Below are 20702 nucleotides of genomic sequence, written 5' to 3' on the forward strand. Positions count from 1 at the left end.
CTTTTTTATATGTAGACTAGAATACAAAGATTTCAATAAATTTTGCACATGTTTAAGAAACTTACAAAGGTAAAATCCAAATAGCCTAGTCTAATCTCTAGTTTTCCCACCAAAAAAAAAAAAAAAAAAACCCAGAGGCTTTTTGTAGTGACAAAGAGTTATGTAGATTTGAAATTTCCAGTAATTGTTGGAATAATCATGGGAAGAAATACAGTGTAGAATCATCAGAAAATGGTTAAAAGTACATTATAAAAATAAAAAAAGAAAACAAAAATAATTTGTAAAAGGAAAGATGAAAGAAAGAAAGAAAGAAAGGAGAAAGAAAGAAAGAAACAAAGAAAGAAAGGAAATATGAAGGAAGAAGGGAAGGAAGGAAGGCAGAATTCACCACTGCTTGCCTTGGCTTCGCTTCATTGCTTATGTGTTTGGGTCTCTGTGAAATAGTCTCCCCAAGGCTCCCTTCACATCTTTATTCCTCAGCGTGTAGATGAGGGGATTGAGCGTTGGGGTCATGATTGTGTAGAAGAGAGAGATGAATCTGCCATGAGTACGGGAGTAAGAGCTGTTGGGCTGGATGTAGACAGCAGTGATGCTCCCGTAGAAGAGGGACACAACCATCAGGTGGGAACCACATGTCCCCAGGGCCTTGCGCCAGGCCTGCGCGGACTGAATCCTACTAACGGCCCTGGCTATAAGCCCATAGGATGTCAGGATCAGGGACAAAGGCAAGAGGAGCAAGACCAAGGAAGCAAAAAAGAGCTGGACCTCATTGGCATGGATGTCCACACAGGCAAGTTTAATCATGGAGGGCACCTCACAGAAGAAGTGATGGATCAAACGGTGTCCACAGCGAGGCAGCCGGAGGGTGATGGTGCCCTGGATGAGAGCATTTCCTGTTCCACTCAGCCATGCGACTGCTGCGAGAGTCTGGCACAGCTGTGGGTTCATCACAGTCGAATAGTGGAGAGGTTTGCAGACGGCAGCATAGCGATCAAAAGCCATGACAGCCAGGAGAACACACTCAGTGGATCCTGTTGCCAGGGAGACGTAGAGCTGAATGGCGCATCCCAGGGCTGTGATGGTTTTGGCTGGTCCTTTTAGGTTCCAGAGGAGCTGGGAGCCAATACTGGTGGTAACACACATATCAACTAGGGAGAGTTGCGTAAGAAAAAAGTACATGGGTGTTTTAAGTTTAGGGTCTACAGAGGAGATCAGAATAATGGTTGTATTTCCCACAAGGTTAAGAAGAAAACAGAATAATACAATTGCAAAGAGAGTCTTTTCCAGCTGGGGCTGATCAGAGAAGCCCACCAGTATGAAATCTCTCTCGATACTGTTATTGGTCATGCCAATAACCATGTTCCTTAAAGGACAAAAACATAAGAAGAAAGCAGTGAGTAAATAATGTGTTGACTACAAATCATGCTATCAATCTTTGAAACACCGAGAGAAAATTCAGGATCTATTGAGCAAATCATGATGCAATATCCTCCAGACGCCAAATCAGGTGTCATTAAAGATGACACTCTGAAGGTGGCACATTCAGGCTATTGGGAAAGCAAAGCATTTAGCTCTGAAGACAATTATAAATGAAAAGGAATGTTCATGGAAGAATGTATATTATTTAATTTATAATTTATGGTAAACATTAAAATTAAATGAAAAAATTCACTAATATGGCTTTTTAATTAAGCAAATGATGAGCAGTTATTTTATGAGGTTTTTGGGAAAATGACCAGAAGACTAAAATATCAAGATGTCTAATGGAGACTAAAAATTCTAAATGGTTATAAATGCAAAAGTTAGCATATGACTGTGCAAAGTATGTACAGAGAGCTTGTACTCATGCTTCCAATTTAACCCAAGCGCTGTCTACATGAGAACAGCACAAAACACTTAGATCTTAAAATTCTCCGTGAATAATAATTGTACATGCCAATTTTGTCTTACTACTTGGAGTGAAAATTATTCACAGAAATAAGTATATAAAGCAGTTATTATATATATTATGAAACTTCACTAGGTTAAAAATAATATTCAGTAGAGCTCAGTGGAAATGAAGTCAAAATCAGGTAGGTGAGAGATGTGGTAACTGCAGGAAGTCTCCAAGTGATCAGCAATGGAGAATAGAAAAATACAAAAAATAGTAACATGAAGGAATTTGCCAGGAGTGAACCAAGGAGATAGTTAGCTTGTGTGTGTGTGTGTGTGTGTGAAATACATAAAATAAATAACATATACAATTACATAAATGTATTATTATTTCTAGTTTCTTGATAGTGGTTAATTCTCATCCACTTACTCACGCTACCAAGTACTCATTTTATGTTTTAAAAAGAAAAAATAAAATCAGACAAATCACTCTTATTCCAATCTGTTCAATACAGCTTGCTTGGTACCACCATACTTCCTCTGTCAAAATGTGCACATATTTTATGTAATAAATGCATATCTACATACAAGTGTCAGAGAAGGTAGTGAGATCATGATTGAGTTTTACTTTAAAAACAAATTCATTTTAGGTTTGTACAAAATGTTGTTTCACTGTTTGTTAAGGTTATGAGCACATATGTACCACATTGTTTTATTTGATGCAAATGAACATCACTTTAATCTAGAATCTCAATTTGTATCTATACATTAACAATCATGGAACAAAAAAGGCATGAATCAAAGTGAATGAACTAATACAAGGGCATTTTCTACATTTTTTCACATCAATAATCACATTTCAATATAGAAAGGAAATTGTGACATAGGATTCAAAGTGTTGTTACCTTGAAGTGACGGATCAGTACCTAACACCGAGGTATTGGAGCAGAGATGTTATGTGAGTTTGAAAATCCCCGAAGACCAGCAAATTGGGAATGCTTGAGAGAGAATCTAGGCCACTGGATCAAAAACTGGGTCCCAGGACACAGTTGTCCCCACGTGGTAATTAATGCCAGACTCTGTATTAACCAGATATACTTCCCAGGTGATTGTACTAAAATACATTTCGCTCCCTGATCTTTCAGTAAGTTCTGGGAGAAAAACACAATAATGTTTAACTTCTGTCCCAAAGTTTCTCAGTGCTGAGTTTTCCACTATATTCATGTTAGATTTTCACCAATGATGTTATATGTGCTCTAACCTTGATTTCCATTCATTTCTGCCAGATAGCACTTCTACACAGGGGTGTAAAACATCTGACTGGCTGAGAACTTTCAATTTTTTATTATAACTTTACATTTCTATGACATTACTCTACAACTAACACCTGTGAGTTAGATACTGATTTGTCCGAATTCTTGGGTCCCTGAATGTGCATGGGAGACCCAGAAGAAGCTCCTGGTTCCTGATTTTGGATTGCCTCTGCTACGACTACAATGGCCACTTGCAGCATAACCAGAAGACAGAAGACCTCTCTTTCTGTCTCCCCTCCCCTCTGCAACGCTAACTTTTGAATAAAAATAAAGAAATTTGAAGAGGTTGATTATATTAAGATTATTGGGAAGTCTTACAAAACTTTGTAGCTTGATTTCCCAAAATTCCTCTTTTCCCTCACAGTATTCTCTTCTTAAGAAGTTGTCCAACCATAAAAACATGTCCTCCAATTCTAATTTGCACATAGTTTCTTTCTTCTAACTTCCTCTCCTAATTTGTTCTATGCCTGATATTTCACACTCTCTTGAGTTTGCACCAACTCTAGCTGAACCCACCTTTCCCAGGCTAAATGCTTTGCTGCCCTCAAGTCTGTCTCATTGTTCTTAAATTCCCATTGTTGTTTCAAGTGTGCAGTTACGCATAATAACTTCTTATTACCTTCTTATGCTCTTTGAGATTTATAGTTGTATTTCATTTTTATTATTCATAGTAATTTTTAAAGATTTATTTAATTTCATTGGAAAGGCGGATATTTGGAGAAGAGGAGAGCCAGAGAGGAAGATCTTCCATCTGATGATTCACTCCCCAAGTAACCTCAACGGTGGAACTGAGCTAATCAGAAGCCAAGAGGCCGAATCCTCTTCCAAGTCTCCCATGTGGGTGCAGGGTCCCAAGGCTTTGGGCTGTCCTTGACTGCTTTCCCAGGCCACAAGCGGGGAGCTGGATGGGAAGCAGGGCTGCCGGAATTAGAACCAGTGCCCTTATGGGACCCAGACCTGTGCAAGGCAAGGACTTCAGCTGTTAGGCTACCACGCTGGGCCTGTGATTTTTCTTAATCCAATTTGTCAACAGTTCAACAGTGTTGCTTCTTACCAAAGTTATTAATCCTTTCAATTGTATGCTGTTTTCCATTTACATTCCATTTTCATATGTATTATAAATTTATCATTTATATTGTAATATTCATTGATTTTTCTGCCTTTCTTTTATTTGTATATTTAAAGTTACATGTTTCTCTCTGCATATTATGATAACTAATGAGCATTTTATCATTCTAATTTTTTGATAATTTTTATAAAGATTCATTCATTTTTATTGGAAAGGTACAACAGAATTACAGAGAAAAGGAGAGAGAGAGATAAACATCATCTGTCTAGGGCCCAGTGTGGTATCCTGGTGGCTAAAGTCCTCCCATTTCATGGGAGGGGCACAGGTTCCTGTCCTTGCATTCCTGCTTCCCGTTCAGCTCCCTGGTTGTGTTCTGGGAAAGCAGTCAAGGACGGCCCAGAGGCTTGGGACTTTGCACCCATGTGGGAAACCTGGAAGAAGCTCTTGGTTCCTGACTTTGGATCCAGTAAGCTCTGGCCATTTTGGCCATTTGGAGAGCAAATCAGAGGACAGAAGATCTTCCTCTGTCTTTCCTCCTTTCTGTATATCTAACTTTCTAATAAAAATAAAAGAATAAATAAAAATGATACTATTTTTGCTGGTTCACTCCCCAATGGCTGCTATGACCTGAACTGAGCCAATGTGAAACCAGGAGCCAGGAGCCAGGAGCCTCTTTTGGGTCTCCCATGTGGGTGCAGGGTCCCATGGTTTTGAACTGTCTTCTATTGCTTTCTAAGGCCATAATAAAGGAGCTAGGTGGGAAGTGGAAATCTTGACCCAAACTGGCGCCTGTATGTGATGCTGTTGCTTACAAGGTGAGGACTTAGCCACTGAGCCATCATGCCAGGCCTGATTTTTATTATAATTTTAATGCATAATTTTATTCATGGAAACACATGTATTACTTTCCAAATACTTTCCATTTCAAATTATACAAGTTTGATGTATTTAAAATTATTTACAGAGCACTTAAATTTTGCAGTTGAAAATGTGTTTCATATAAAATAATATTCTTTTAGGGAAAAATTCTTATTCAGGAATGCCCTGTAATCCAGTGAAAGGGAACAGTGGATGTGACACAGTGATTGGCAGGATGAATAGCAAAGAGGAAGTAACATCAGAATGAAAATGAACTGAAGGGGAAGAGTATAATGAGGGGTGATGGTCAGTTTTGCCTTATGAAACAAGGAACATGACTTAGAATTTGAATGTAGCTTTTAGCAAATATTTATTTTTGTTTGAAAGGCAGATTTACAAAGAGAAGGAGACAGAGCTCAACATTTTCTTGTTTTTATTATTTTATTCTGACAATCTTTACATAGTTTATTAAGGCATAAAGAATCAAGGGCATCAAGAAAGTGGGTAAGACCATTGTTTCCACATTATTATTATTATTTTTCTAGATTTGGGATAAGGGGAGAATAAAGGGAGAAATCCTACCCAGCCTCCTATCTATCCCAGGTTCCCAACATGGGGTATGCTTTGAGGGTTCTGCTTAGTGTAGCTTGACAGAATTAGCCCCCAGTGCCAGCATCTCCCAGCTGATGCTGTGGCAAAGTCCAACCAACCCTCACCCACTCTGAACTATGATTGCACCAGTAGGAGCTGTCAGTCCAGCTGCGCTTTACCCTGATCTAGCTCACCTGAGGTCCACAGGTGTTGTGAGCTCAAAATTTTCTATCTGCTGGCAGACTCCTTAAACTGTAAAATGGCCAGAGTTGAGCCAATCCAAACCCAGGAGCTAGTAGCTTTTTCTGGGTCTCCCATGTAGGCTCAGGAATTTGTCCATCCTCTGCTGCCTTCCCAGGCAAGAAGCAGGGAGCTGGATTGCAAGTGGAGCAGCTGGGACTAGAACTGGTGCTAATCTAGGATGCTGATGCTGCAGGTGGAGGATTAGTCTGGTGAATTACCACAATGAATCTTAATGTAACTTTTAATTCTATGCAAAGCCAATTTTACTGTTCCCACAAGAGGATGAAAAAAGAGGAAAAGAGAAGAATAACAGAAAACAGAATTAAAAATTCATTTTTCCTGTAAAATATTTTAAAATTGATGCATTTTTCTTTGACATGCATTTCTGTTAACTTTCTGAAGATCCCTTATACACAGTTGTAATAGCATAATTTTTGACTGTCAGTTGTAGCTCAGTTAATAAGGGTTCATCTCCCTTGTCCATCTGCAGAGTTTTACCTCGGCAAGGTTGCAAGTCACATTTGTCAGGCTAGAGAAACATGTACAAAGTGTAGACCTTGAGAAGTTCAAGACACTTAGACTCTCTGCTGGCTTTCAGACAGGCTCACACTGGAGGTTGGGAATTCAAAGGCTTTAATTCTAACCAATGGTGGCGGAAGGCAGGTACCTGCTTTAACAATGTATGTGTTACTGAAAGTGAACCTTTCACTGCTTGAAACTTATGAGAAAAAATAATGAGCAATTATAAACATGCCATTCAGGACTATGAAAAAAGCAATGACTGGGCTATGGGAAGCAGAGACAAAAAAATAAAGTAATTTTTCTTCTGTGTAGTATGCACAGTGAATAATTTCACTGTTAACATATTTTGGTAGCCAGAAAGTCAGATAGGTAGAGAGCCAAATAACTCCCTTCAGCAGATTCACTACCCATTTGTGTGTTTTTTGCTGGGCCTGGGAGGTAGTCAGAGCCAGGGAGTAAGGACTCAATCCAGGTTACGAATGTAGTGGGAATCCAGTTACTTGAGCCAGCACTACTGCTTCTCACAGTAGCTCTATCATGAAATTGGAGAAAGGAGAAGGATCTGACACTCCAAAGTGAAGATGGGCATTGTAACCTAAATGCCCATTCCCAAATATATATGGTAAGACAGTGTGAAAAACGTGGTTGCATAAACCATAGACATTGAATCTAAATGTTCTCTTTCTAGACAGATTAACTATACTGTCATAAGCACAACAAAAGAGGTAAGTACCATATACACAAATCATGTGGGGTTAGTTTTTTAAAATTACATGTCTTAAATAAATTTCCAACAACAGTCACTGCTTCCTTATTTCTGATTAGAAATTTTTCTCTTTCCTCAGTAGTCTCTTCAGTGCTCCTTTCACTTCTTTGTTCCTCAGGGCGTATATGAGGGGGTTCAGGGTGGGAGTCACAACAGTGTAGAAGAGTGTGAGGAACTTGCCTTGGCTGTGGCCATAGGATCTCTTTGGTTGAATGTATATGACTGAGCTGGTACCAAAGTAAAGGGACACGACCAGCAGATGTGAACCACAAGTCTCTAGGGCCTTGCGCCAAGCTTGAGATGACTTAATCTTTATCACGGCTTGAGCAATGAGTTCATAGGAGATCACTATCAATGTCATGGGAAGAAGGAGGAGAACTAACGTAGCCACGAAAAGCTGTACTTCATTCGCATGGACGTCAACACAAGCCAAATTAATCATGGCGGGCACCTCACACAAGAAGTGATGGAGCTGCTGATGGCCACACCGAGGAAGCTGAAGTGTGATGGTGCTTTGGATGAGGGTGTTTCCTACTCCACTCAGCCATGATATTACTGCCAAGGCCTTGCAAAATGATGGGTGCATGATGGTAGTGTAATTGAGAGGTCTGCAGACAGCTACATAGCGGTCAAATGCCATGATAGTCAGGAGGACGCATTCAGTGGAACCCAAGGAGAGGGACACATAGAGTTGTACGGCACAGCCCATGGGGGAGATGGTTTTGGCTGGCCCCTTCAGGTTCCACAGCAACTGGGGAACTATGGTGGTGGTTAAGCAAAGATCAAGAAAGGAAAGGTTTGTGAGAAAGTAGTACATAGGTGTGTGCAGCTGGGAGTCCAGGCAGCAGACCACGATAATGGCTGTGTTGCCCACAAGTGTCAGAAGATAGGATATCAACACTACCACAAAAAGGATGGCTTCCACTTGGGGCTGGTCTGAGAATCCAAGCAAAATGAAGTCTCCCCAAGAAGTTTCATTGTTTTGTTCCATGAGTCTTCTAGGGCAAAAGGTAAAAACAGACATTGATAATTGAATCTAGGGAAATGGATTACTATTTTCGGGTATTTGACACAGACTCTTAGGGAAGATTTTCACTAGGCTTCACTCAGACAGGAAAAAAGTTCATTATGAAATCTAGTACAGGAATTATCACAGTGATTGACACCAGCCGAGACACTCATGTTCCATATCAGAATGGAAATTTGAATCCCACATCCACATGTGATCCATTTCCTCTCCATGGGCTTGTTGGGCAAAAAAGGCTCAGGCATTTGAGTAACCAAGGTGGACAACTTGAACTCAGTTCTGGCTCCTGGATTTCATCTGATTCACTCCCAACTGTGTGGGAAATTGGGAGTGAACCAGTAGAAGAAAAGCTATTCTGCCTGTCTATCTACTTTCAAAGCAAATAAAAATAATAAAAATTAAAAGGATTAATAACAGATGAGGTATCTGCTGTCATTGCTTTTCATTTCAATAAGCATTTGGCTCATCTTTCTTTTTCATGTGATCTCCTCTTTCCCCCTTTTGCTAATTATTATTATTTTAAAAGATTTATTTATTTTATCGGAAAGGCAGATGTACAAAGAAGAGGAGAGACAGAAAGGAATATCTTCTGTCCAATGAGTCCCTCCCCAAGTGGCCACAATAGCTGGTGCTGTGCCGATCGGAAGCCAGGAGCCAGGAGCTTCCTCCAGGCCTCCCACGTGGGTGCAGGGTCCCAAGGCATTGGGCTGTCCTCAACTGCTTTCCCAGGCCACAGCAGGGAGCTGGATGGTGTGGGGAGTGGCCGACCCCACATAGATGAGGGGCTTCAAGATGGCACTCGGCTAGCCGCCATCTTGAAGCCCCTCATCCATGTGGGGTCGGCCACTCCCCACAGGATGGGAAGCAGGACAGCCAGGATTAGAACTGGCACCCATATGGAATCCCGGTGCATTCAAGGAGAGACCCTTAATCATTACACTATCACGCAGGTCCTTGCTAATTATTATTAAGGAAAAGCTACTGAAATCTGAGAGTGGGAGTTTCCAATGTAGGTGCTTAACAGTCATTCAGAAGTGGAAGGAAAAAACACACTCTAATACTATACATTTCAAAAGTGGAGCTAAAACAAAGGCTTTGAAATGCCTACGTGGTTGTTACATAATACACACATTCCATGAACTTCTTAAAGATTCCTTACGATAAATTCTGTGATCAATTTTAATATCCAGCATTGAATGGATTTTGAGTGCTCACTGTCCATTCTGACAGAAATCTTAATGGATATTTCTGAGGTGTCTGGGAAGCAAATTAATAAAATTTATTCTGTGTCTTTTTTTTCAACGTATAAAGTGAGTTATTTTGTTTCTACATTTAGCTATCTGATTTGACTGATGGAGGGACAAGCATTGGTGAGTTTTACCATAGACGGAAGCTAAGTGATTTTACAATTGCTTTAATGATGGACTTAAGCTTATCTAACACAAACTATGATGTCCCTTAAAGCTGATGGTAAATAATTAGTGACATGTGGAAATAAAAGCTCAGGGGTACAAAATCTCAAACAGGCATGCATTTGTTGAGATAAATAACCACAAAACGTTATTGATAAATATGAAAAAATCATCTATATAAAATCACTTAAGAATGAGATAATAACATTTGATGAAATCATGGAAGAAGAAAATAGATTCTTGATGGCTCGTTGTAAAATGACTTTTACCGTGGCACTGCATTATAAAGTCTATATTGCTATTAACATTCCACCAGAAATCTGCATTTACAATTTTTTTATGATACTATCATCTTTACTTTCAAGTTGGCAGTACATTGTTGACTAATTTACTCTTTAGAAAAATGGTGATTTGTCATTTTACTCAGATATGACAATATTTCAAAGATTAAAATTATGTTCTAAAAGTGATGAATGAAACTTAAAAACTTTAAAATCTGGAGATGAGTGCTTAGCTGTTTCTCTACCTTATAATGAATTCTGATTAGGGTTAGGATGTTCTAGCAGTTCAGATGTCTGATCAGCTGCATCCCACAGCCCAGTGCCTGGATTCAGTGACCATTCTGGCTCCTTGGTCCCTGGGAGGCAGCACCCATGGCTCAAGCAATCAGATTCCAGCTCTGGGCACGAGACAGCTGCATCGAGGATCTTGTCAGTGTGCTTCCTGAGATGATAATAGAGAATCAAAAGTGATTTTGAGACTCACTGAATTGACAACTTGTTAGACAATTCACTGATTAGTTTCAAGCTCATTTTTGGTCTCTGTAACTTCATATCATGTACCACTTATTTTGGTATTTTTTTCTTTTTCAGCTTCACTGAGATTTAAGTGATAAACAAATAAAAAAGAATATATTTACTCTATAACATGATGTTTTGATACATCTAACTGGTTAGATGACTGCAAAGCAACATATTGATTTTATATAGGAGGATAATGCTTTATAGATTCTTGGGGTGTATAAGAATTGTAAAGGCGAACCCTCTCCTCCCACCCACTACTTACTTTGTTTTTTGTTCTGATTGTTTTGAGGAGTCACTCTCTAGTTTCCAGAGAGCCAAATTTAGATCTTGGTGATGTATGTGCAACCTTTGCCTTCATGGTTCAAGTTTGACTTGCTTGAAGGGGTCTCTGGACAGTATCTGACACTCCAGTAGAACAGAAGTCTGTAAGGAAACATGTGTGAGTACACATACTTTTATAGAGAAATAGAGTTGTGAAGTGCTATCTTTCCAAAATTGAAGCATGAACAAGGTGAAAGACCTTTCTTGCTCTGCGCCCTTTTCTGGTTTTCCTCCTTATATGAACAGCGATTATTTCCAGCGATGCTGTGTAATTGTCAGGTCACCAGAATAGACTTCTGAATGAAACTCTGTTAGAGAGATAAGGTACATCAGGAGAAGAACCAGTTTTGCGTAATGTGATTGGAGAAATTCAAGAAAGAGCAAGATGCGATGCTGTGAGACTTTGAGAAGCCACTGACCTCCTTCAGGTCCTCTTCTTTGTATGTCTGTTACTGCGGCGACTCTTGCTGTTGACCTAACTTCAGTACAGTAGAGTTTCTCACCCGGAGTAAATAGCACTGTCCAAGATCCATAAGCTGTTGAAAATAAACATTTATTGTGCTTTAGTTCCCTAGAGAAAATAAAATTAGAAACAAAATATACATAAGACATAGTCTTTCTCTACACCTTGGGGAAATTAATTAACATGGAGTTATTTGGTGTCCAGCACAATGTTTCTCAAGGGAAAAGCACACACACAAAAATATCTCCCCACTGGGCCTTGCTGGTTATTCAGTCAGACAATATTGTAGTAACTCAGACCCTTGAAGTGCGTATGTTCTTAGTTCCATTGACGTGATGTACAGTATCACCTCTCCCTTCTCCTTCATTGAACTCCTGGTTTTATGCACCTCATGCCTCTTACAGTTTCTTGCTTTTATTTTTTGATAGAGCTTAGTCTGAAGTAATATTATTGGTTAATATTTTTCTGAGCACATAATTATTTTAGAAAATAAGATCAATTTTAATAATATAAATGACTGTTTCATGATGATCTTATTTTCAATATACCTGCTGAAAATGAAGATGTCATATTTATCTATCAGCCTTCATATTATATATGCTATTTAAGCCCTCATTGCACTCCATGATGATTTTTATCTTTTACTTGAGTGCTGATGATTTCAGTCTAACTAAATCTTTCTTTTTTTCTTTCATTTTGCTATGCAGTCATTGTCACTTTGAGTTTTTTTTTTAACATTTCCTGTATATTATAAAACTGTTTCTTGATAATAATTATGAAATAAAATAATTATTCATGATTATGGTCAGAAAAGAAATGCAGTAATAAAAATTTTCCTTTAATTGAACTTTGGACATGTAATAATATTACCAGAAAAACTAGAACATAAATAAATAAGCAAAAACTGTAAAACCCTCTGCAAAATGTACAACTGTATAATTATTGTAGCATTTTCTTTTCTTAATTCATTTGTAAGTATTAGAAGCAGCAAAGAATGACTAAAAAGAAGAAAATGCCTCAATTTTCAGTGTAGCAGCTAAATACAGTTAAGTGTTCTAGGTTAGAACCATAGTTTGGATTTGCAAAACAGAAATGCTATACCTTCAGTCCTCACATTATTTAGCTCTTTAATTTATTTACTTTGTTTCAAAGATCTATTAACCTATGTATTTCAAAGGCAGAATAAGAGAGAGGGAGGGAAAGATCGACTTTCGATTTGTATGTTCATCCTCCGAATGGTGCAATGACTAGAGGTGATCCAAGAGGGAGGCCAGGAATCTGGAATTTCATCTGGCTTCCGCATGGAGACGGCAGGACCTGAGCTCTGAGGCCACTTCTGCTATCTTCCTGGGGCATTGGCAGGGAGCTGAATGAGCAACGGAGGAGTTGGGACACGAACCAACACTCCTACTGGATGCCAGTATTGCAGTCAGTGGCTCTATCCATTGTGCCACAATGCTGGCTCCTGCTTAACGCCTCTAAATTTTATACAGAAAAACTCAAAATGATTGTATCAAAAAGCAAAACCAAAATAACTCAAATTTTTATGCTTGTGGTACTGCTGTCTACTTTTCTTTGTTAGTATTAAAATATTTGTTTTTGGGCCCGGTGCGATAGCATAGTGGTTAAGGTCCTCGCCTTGCACGCACGGGATCCCTTAGGGGCACCGGTTCTAATCCCGACAGCCCTGTTTCCCATCAAGCTCCCTGATTGTGGCCTGGGAAAGCAGTCAAGGACGGCCCAAAGCCTTGGGATCCTGCACCCATGTGGGAGATCCGGAAAAGCTCCTGGCTTCTGGCTTCGGATTGGCTCAGCTCCAGCCATTGCAGCCGCTTGGGGAATGAACCATTGGACGGAAGATCTTCCTCTCTGTCTCTCTTTCTGTATTTTTGCCTTTCCAATAAAAATAAATAAATCTTAAATTTTTTTTCCCTGAAAGCTGTCACAGATGTTGGGTAGAACATCAATTAATCTACATCAAGCTTTTACCTACTTACATAAACTATTGGAAGTGACTGGCATGCTTCCTAAGAAAGGATGTAAGCAAATGAAATAACAGCCATTCCTTTGGGATGTTTGAGAAAAAGCCAAAGTGAACTACAAGGAAATGTCATAAAGCAGTCATGCAGTATGGAAATTCATATGATCTGATGCAGAAGGGAACCAAGAACACAGCATCCAATATCCCATGTAGCTTGGCACCCACATGGCTGTCTGATAGTTGTAGGCATTCTGGCTTCTTCATTAGGTAAATATGCCAAACAGAGCAGCCCCACCTCTGCTCAGACTCAGTAACTGATGGATGCACAATGCCAACAGATGCTTGAGTGAACCTAAGTGACTCTGTCCTCATGCTGAAACTGCTGTGTATCCACCTTGCACTGCTGAGTATGACACTCCCACAGACACCTGCAAATCTGCCCCTGCTAAGACAGCTGCATTCTGGCAGATGGAGCAATCCTTAAAACCACTGCAGCTCACACCACCGAGGTGCCTACAGACATAAATAATGTTGATTACGGTTGAAAAAAAGCTACACATGTCATACTATAGGCTACCTGGAACCAGAACAACCATCACTCATTGATACACTAGGAAAAAGCTCCAGCAGAAAATCTTACTGCGAAAGTCATCCTACGAAATTGGTAGAGGCAAATGACCCAAGAGATGCACAAACATGAACAGAGGGATATTGTCATGAATAAAATTAACAAAATGTCTCTAAAGAAATGAAGTAACTATCTTGCAACAGAGCTTGAAGAAAAGGAAATAGATGAATAAATGTATTATTCATTGAATTTTAGCATGATAAAGTAAGCAGGTGTGTTGTGCCAATGAAAAATGCTAACATTGTAATGAGAAACAGATGACTGTTACAATAATTAAAGAAAAATAGGCGTAGTTGTGTAAGTGGCTAATGGATCTCATTAAGACACTTTTTTAGGAAAACTTTATCAATGAGAAACTGACGTGGTATATACATTGTAGGAGAATCTAATTTGTAGTTGAGTAGATAAGTTAAATGACTTATTGGGAGATGTGCTGTGAAATGTTTTCATCAGAATATCTTTATTTAGAAGTTGAGTTTTATATTAGTGTGAGGAATTTGTTTTTCCTCACACTGAGACTTAAAGATCATAGAAATCAATGCAAAGTATTATATTCTAGTATAATCCTGAGTCAATCCTAATGCATCAAAGTGAATTTATTACTCTTATGTTGTTTATTAAAGAGTGGCATATTTTTATAAGCAACTAAAAAACATATTGGTCCCATGTCCAAAGCTGTTTGACAATTGAAAGAAAATTTATCCTGGGAAATATTTGTATATTTGCCATTGAATCTTCTCAATCCAATACTGTGATGATCACTAAGAAAATCATTAATCTGTTAATCATAACTGTAACATGTTACATATTCCCATCAAATGTCCACTAACTACTTAAATACAACAAACCTTTGGGATTGTTCCCAATTAGAGATGGAATGAGTGAGCCCTGGGGTCAATGTCAGTGTCAGTGTCAATGAACAGATTGAAACGATTTACTTAGAATCATGTGGCTGGTGAGAGGACAGAAGCAACAGGATATAGATTATGTTCTCTTCAAGTTCAAACATTGTCTTTTATTACCACACTATATGATTTGTTATTATAAAAATTACACTTTCAACTCACCGTTAATACAAACAGGCTATGCTTTCTACAACAGTAAAGTAACTAGTGTATAACTTTTCATGTTATAAAGATAGAATAAGGATTTCTTATATTTCCTCATAGTTTAAGACAATTGCGTTCCCATTTGTGTATAGAAAGGAAATGTTACAGATTGGTAGGACTTTTTATTAGATTCAATGAAAAGTAATATATAGCTATTAAATAATGATGGGAAGAATGCTATAACCAGGAAAGAAGATGAAAATGTGCTAATTGGTATTCATTGATTATTTATCACCACATTTTTTACACATGCGGCATTTTAAATATTTTGTTCAATATAAAAACAATAACGCCAACTCCTTTTTTACAGGTGTAAACCTTCACATGAGAATGTTCAATAGAAATTGTAGAAACTCTAAAATAATTTGTAGTATTAAAATAAAAATATTTGGGCAAGCCATGATAGCTTAGCGGCTAAATCCTCTCCTTGCATGCATTGGGATTCTATATATGTGCCTGTTAGTGTTTGAGCTGTTCTACTTCCCACCCAGCTCTCTGCTTGTGGCCTGGGAGAGCAGTAGAGGATGGCCCAAAGCCTTGAGACCATGCACCTGCATAGGAGACCTAAAAGACGCTCCTGCTTCCTTGCTTTGGATCAGCTCAACTTCAGCCATTGTAGCCATTTTTCTGTGGATCCGTAGACAGAAGATAAGGTATTTTTCTCTGTCTCTCCTTTTGTAAATCTGCCTTTCCAAGAAAAATGAAACGAATTTTAAAAAATTCAAAATATTCTGGTCTAATCTCTAGACTGTTCTGCATAAGGTAAATGAAAGCTTGTTGTGACAAATGGCAAAACTAAAGGTAGTCATTTTCAGGAATTACTAGAATATTAATGAAAAAGAATATAACATAGAAATATTACAGAAAATGATCACAGATCTTAATACAAATTGGAAGAAAGAAAGGAATAGAAAGTGTAAGCAGAAGATCTGGAAGAGAAGGAAGAGAAATAGAAGGAGGCAGGCTGAAATGAAAGACATGAGGAGAGGGAGGGTGAGAAAGCAAAGCCATATGAACAACAGGCACTTGAAACTTTGTCTTACATGTGGTCCAGAACAAAGCTTAGCAAGTAATTAGAGAGGATAGGTGGCTCTGAGGTTAAGTTCATGGGATGGCATTTCTTGTCAAGTTTGTGTTTCTTCCTTTTCAACTGGGGGAGATGGCTGTCAGCAGTGCCTTTGTCACAAATAATGGACCACTATTTACTGTGTTTCATTTCTTAGTGCTTAGGTCTCTGTGAAATAGTCTCCCCAAGGCTCCCTTCACATCTTTATTCCTCAGTGTGTAGATGAGGGGATTGAGCGTTGGGATCACGACTGTGTAGAAGAGAGAGATGAATCTGCCATGAGTACGGGAGTAAGAGCTGTTGGGCTGGATGTAGACAGCAGTGATGCTCCCGTAGAAGAGGGACACAACCATCAGGTGGGAACCACATGTCCCCAGGGCCTTGCGCCAGGCCTGCGCAGACTGAATCCTACTAACGGCCCTGGCTATAAGCCCATAGGATGTCAGGATCAGGGACAAAGGCAAGAGGAGCAAGACCAAGGAAGCAAAAAAGAGCTGGACCTCATTGGCATGGATGTCCACACAGGCAAGTTTAATCATGGAGGGCACCTCACAGAAGAAGTGATGGATCAAACGGTGTCCACAGCGAGGCAGCCGGAGGGTGATGGTGCCCTGGATGAGAGCATTTCCTGTTCCACTCAGCCATGCGACTGCTGCGAGAGTCTGGCACAGCTGTGGGTTCATCACAGTCGAATAGTGGAGGGGTTTGCAGACGGCAGCATAGCGATCAAAAGCCATGACAGCCAGGAGAACACACTCAGTGGATCCTGTTGCCAGGGAGACGTAGAGCTGAATGGCGCATCCCAGGGCTGTGATGGTTTTGGCTGGTCCTTTTAGGTTCCAGAGGAGCTGGGGGACAATACTGGTGGTAAAACAGATGTCAACTAGGGAGAGTTGCGTAAGAAAAAAGTACATGGGTGTTTTAAGCTTAGGGTCTTCGGAGGAAATCAGAATAATGGTTGTGTTCCCCAACAATGTAAGAATATATGACATTAAGACAAGCACAAAGAGTATCTTTTCCAGCTGTAGTTTTTCAGAGAAGCCCACCAGTATGAAATCTCTCTCGACACTTATGTTGGTCATGCTCGTAATGTTGCTACAAAAAAGGAGGAAAATAGTAAAACTATCCAAAAACATTGATTTTAAAATAGAACAGAAAGGCACATGAAGTTTATTTTGAAAGTGAATTTATTTGCTGAGAAATACCTACTAGAAATCACGATAAAATTTATGAAAGAAAAAAATAAAGAGAATAAGAAAAAGAGTGTTAAAAGCATATGGTATATGGTATAATCACACCTTTTATAGCTTGCAATTCATAATTTATGTGAAATTGAAAAAACAGTATTATTAATATGCAGTATAAGCAGATTGCTCTCATGGTTTTATTCTGTGAAAGCAAATTTTGAGTTATAAGTTTTTTTCCTTTTTAAGTGTATTTAAATAAATGACAGTTTTTAAAAATATTTTCATCTAGAAATGCCAGCATTTGGGTACTGAAATTAATAATACTAACAATTATATCTAAATGTTTAATCATAGGGGACCATAATTTCAAAAATATATTTCCTACTCTACCAGCATACTAATGATATAAACTTATGTAGTACAGTCTGAAGATTTCTGCTTCTGTCTTTTGATCTGTGGTGTTGAGGAAGGTTGTCAGTTTTCTAATGTGTTAAATGAAAGGCAAGTGATTCTGAACGCAGAAATGTCTATCAGCATAAGGAGCAGGTTCTGCACAAGGAAGAAAGGGGTTACCTTGGTTTGTGCCAAAACTATGTAGAATTGTTACCTTCTATAGAGGGACAAGTTGTTTAATGAGATTTTACAAAATCCAAGGTGTTGTAAAGAAAAAAGTTTAAACTATATTTACTTAAATATGTATTCAGAGATCATAATCATACTTCAGGTTTAGGAAAAATAGATGCTTTTAACCAAGCACCAGTAAAAATCAGGCCCTAAAAATTTTCCCAATCAATAATTGTATATCCTGGAATTGTTTTATGCTTATTTTGGAAATTCATTAGGGGAGTAAAATCTATTAAGTAATGCTCAGTGATGAGCATTTTGTAGTAATTTTGTTAATCATATAGAAATGAAACTAGCAGGACTCAATGAAAACAAAGTAGAGTCAAGGGAAGGGGCAGGTAAATGATCCGTAGGAAGTCACTGAGGGTGTCCTCAATATGAGGATATAATAGCAGTGAAAGAAGAGAAAGCCCCTTCCAAATCAGGCTAGCTTATGTCACTATGTTTCATAAGTATTTATAATTTTAAAAAGTGCACACATAGTTATGCATATCGTTGCAAGCAAATACATGAACACAACTCTTCCCATTCTTTCATTCATTATATTCTATCATGACTAATTCTTACCCTTAAAAAGTGTTCTTTTTACTTCTATCAATAAATAAAATGAAACCAGACATCTCATACTTGTTCTAGTCTTTTGACTACATCCTGCTTCCTGTCATACCATTCCATTGAAATAACATGTTATACAATTTTTTAAAGCAATAACAGCTTCTAACAAAATACCTCAAAAGATATGATGAGAAACCCATTAATTAATATTTCATTTGCTTATTTTAGGCATTCAGAAGAACCGTGTTTTTCTTTGATGCTAAATATAGCACCAAATATGCACCATATTTTGTTACTTCATCCAAATAAACACATTAAAACAGAATCTCAATTTATCACTAGCTGTCAATCATACTGGGACTAATGTATACATGAAATCAAGGCATAAATAGAAGTGGACAAATAAAAAGAAGAAATTTTCTCTATCATTTTCATTCAAATAAAAAATGCATTACAAATAATTCTAAAAAGACATTTATGTCACAGAATGCAAACCCTTTTTACCTTGGAGCCACAAATCTGTGTCTGTTGCCCTTGTATTGGCTGTGATGGTAGTTATTTGAAATTTAACATCCCCAAAGGCCAGAAAATCAGGAGAGAACAAGAAGATCCAGTCCACTGCAGCCTAAAAGGTCCCAGGACACACCTCTCTCAATGTGGTAATTATTAGCAGTCTTGGCAGTATCCAAAGACACACTGCCCAGGAGATGATTGTGAAATACATTTGGAGGAGAGCATCAACAGTGTAAAGTTGGACTGGGGACAAGGTTTAGCAAGAAGACCATGTTTTCATATGAAACTGGGTTACTTGAATGTTTAAATTGCATTAAATTATTCAACAAATATTTTAAAATGATAAGCAATTATTATAATACATATTTTTCAGTAGTATGTCAATAGTATGTCAAGTAGATTTGCTGATCTAGAACTTCACTACATGAAAAAAATTGCACATTTTTGCTTTTGTGTGTTGTGTTTGTTTCCCCAAAGAACTGGCACATCAACAAAATGTTTCAAATAATATTAATATTATACCAGGGCTTTTTTTTTTTTACAAAAGAGATATGATGAAAGCTTCCTCATGTCAATTTAGACTTTTCAATTTCTACTTAAATAAGAAGCATTAGTTTAATGCTCTAATCATAAACACAGTTGTATATGAGAAAGTCCCAAATTTCCCAGTTTTAGTGCATGCATTAAATACATTTACTGCAAAGAGTGAGAAATACTTGTAATACATGCAAATGAGGTTCACTCTAAATATTCTAGCTTTTCCCCCTCATTTTTATTTATTTATTTTTATTGGAGAGATAGATCAGATTTATGGAGAGAAGGAGAGACAGAGAGAAAGATCTGTCTACTGGTTCACTTCCCAAATGAGTGCAATGGCTGAAGCTGAGTCGATCCAAAGCCAGGAGCTTGGAGCTTCTTCTAGGTCTTCCATGCAGGTTCAGGGTCCCCAGGCTTTGGGCCATCCTTTATTGCTTTCCTAGGCCACAAGCAGGGAGCTGGATGGGAAGTGGAGCAGCTGGTACACAAATTGGCACCCATATGAGATCCCAGTGGATGCAAGGCAAAGATTTAGCCACTAGACGATTATGTCAGGCTCATGTTCTTGCTTTTTCAGCAAGGCTGAGCATAGTGCCTAAAAATGCAGCCAAATATGCTCACTTGTAATTATTTCACAGTACAGCTCTTGAAAAAAAGATTTGCATATTTGTTTCTGAATGTCAGAATTACAAAGAGAGATGGAGAGATAGGGGAGATCTTTTGTTCAATGACTTACTACCCAGATGGCCCAATGACCCAGGACAGGCAAGGCAGAAACCAAGAATCAGAAGCTTTACCCAGTATCCCTCATGAGGAAAAGGGGTCCAAGCACTTGGGATGTTCTGCTGTTTTCTCCAGCTATTAACAGGGAGGTGGATTGGAAGTGGAACAGTCATGAAGCTTCTGGCACTGCAGGTGGCAGCTGCAGAGAGACATGGAAGGAATTCTCAGCCAGATCAGATTTATTATCATAGAGGAAAATAAATTTACCGAGGATGGCCAGTTGTCTCTGTGGATGGAGTTGAACATGTGGCAGGGACCCAGTCTTTGAGCAGGCTGGCCTTTTTATACTTTGGGTTATTAGGGATGTTTCTAGGGGTTGAGGGATTCCAAGTAAATGGAGGAATGGGTGGGACCCAGTAAGCTTCTTCTTCTTCTTCTTTTTTTTTTTTAGGGTAATGAAAAGTTTAATAGTATTAAAGGTTATTCGGTGTGAGTTTGATAGTCTTATTTGTTTTTTTT

The 20702-nt window shown here is 38.5% G+C and overlaps 3 protein-coding genes across 3 annotated transcripts; all 3 read right to left on the minus strand.

Moving 5' to 3' along the window:
* Positions 1 to 417: 417 nt before the first annotated feature.
* LOC101528105 (olfactory receptor 2G3-like) lies at positions 418 to 1347 on the minus strand. The gene has a single exon (XM_004598378.2). The coding sequence runs from the start codon at positions 1345 to 1347 to the stop codon at positions 418 to 420; it is 930 nt and encodes a 309-aa protein (XP_004598435.2).
* Positions 1348 to 7289: 5942 nt separating this feature from the next.
* Positions 7290 to 8456, minus strand: LOC101521194 (olfactory receptor 2G3-like). Its single transcript, XM_004598426.3, has 2 exons — positions 8449 to 8456; positions 7290 to 8232 (listed from the first exon to the last, which is right to left on the minus strand). The coding sequence occupies exons 1-2, from the start codon at positions 8454 to 8456 to the stop codon at positions 7290 to 7292; spliced, it is 951 nt and encodes a 316-aa protein (XP_004598483.3).
* A 7734-nt stretch (positions 8457 to 16190) lies between these two features.
* On the minus strand, positions 16191 to 17126 carry LOC101521437 (olfactory receptor 2G3-like). The gene has a single exon (XM_004598427.2). It carries the CDS (start codon positions 17124 to 17126, stop codon positions 16191 to 16193), a length of 936 nt encoding a protein of 311 aa, XP_004598484.2.
* Between the last annotated feature and the right edge of the window lie 3576 nt (positions 17127 to 20702).

Source organism: Ochotona princeps, chromosome 1, assembly GCF_030435755.1.
Source record: "Ochotona princeps isolate mOchPri1 chromosome 1, mOchPri1.hap1, whole genome shotgun sequence".
In the NCBI taxonomy this organism is placed as follows: domain Eukaryota; kingdom Metazoa; phylum Chordata; class Mammalia; order Lagomorpha; family Ochotonidae; genus Ochotona; species Ochotona princeps.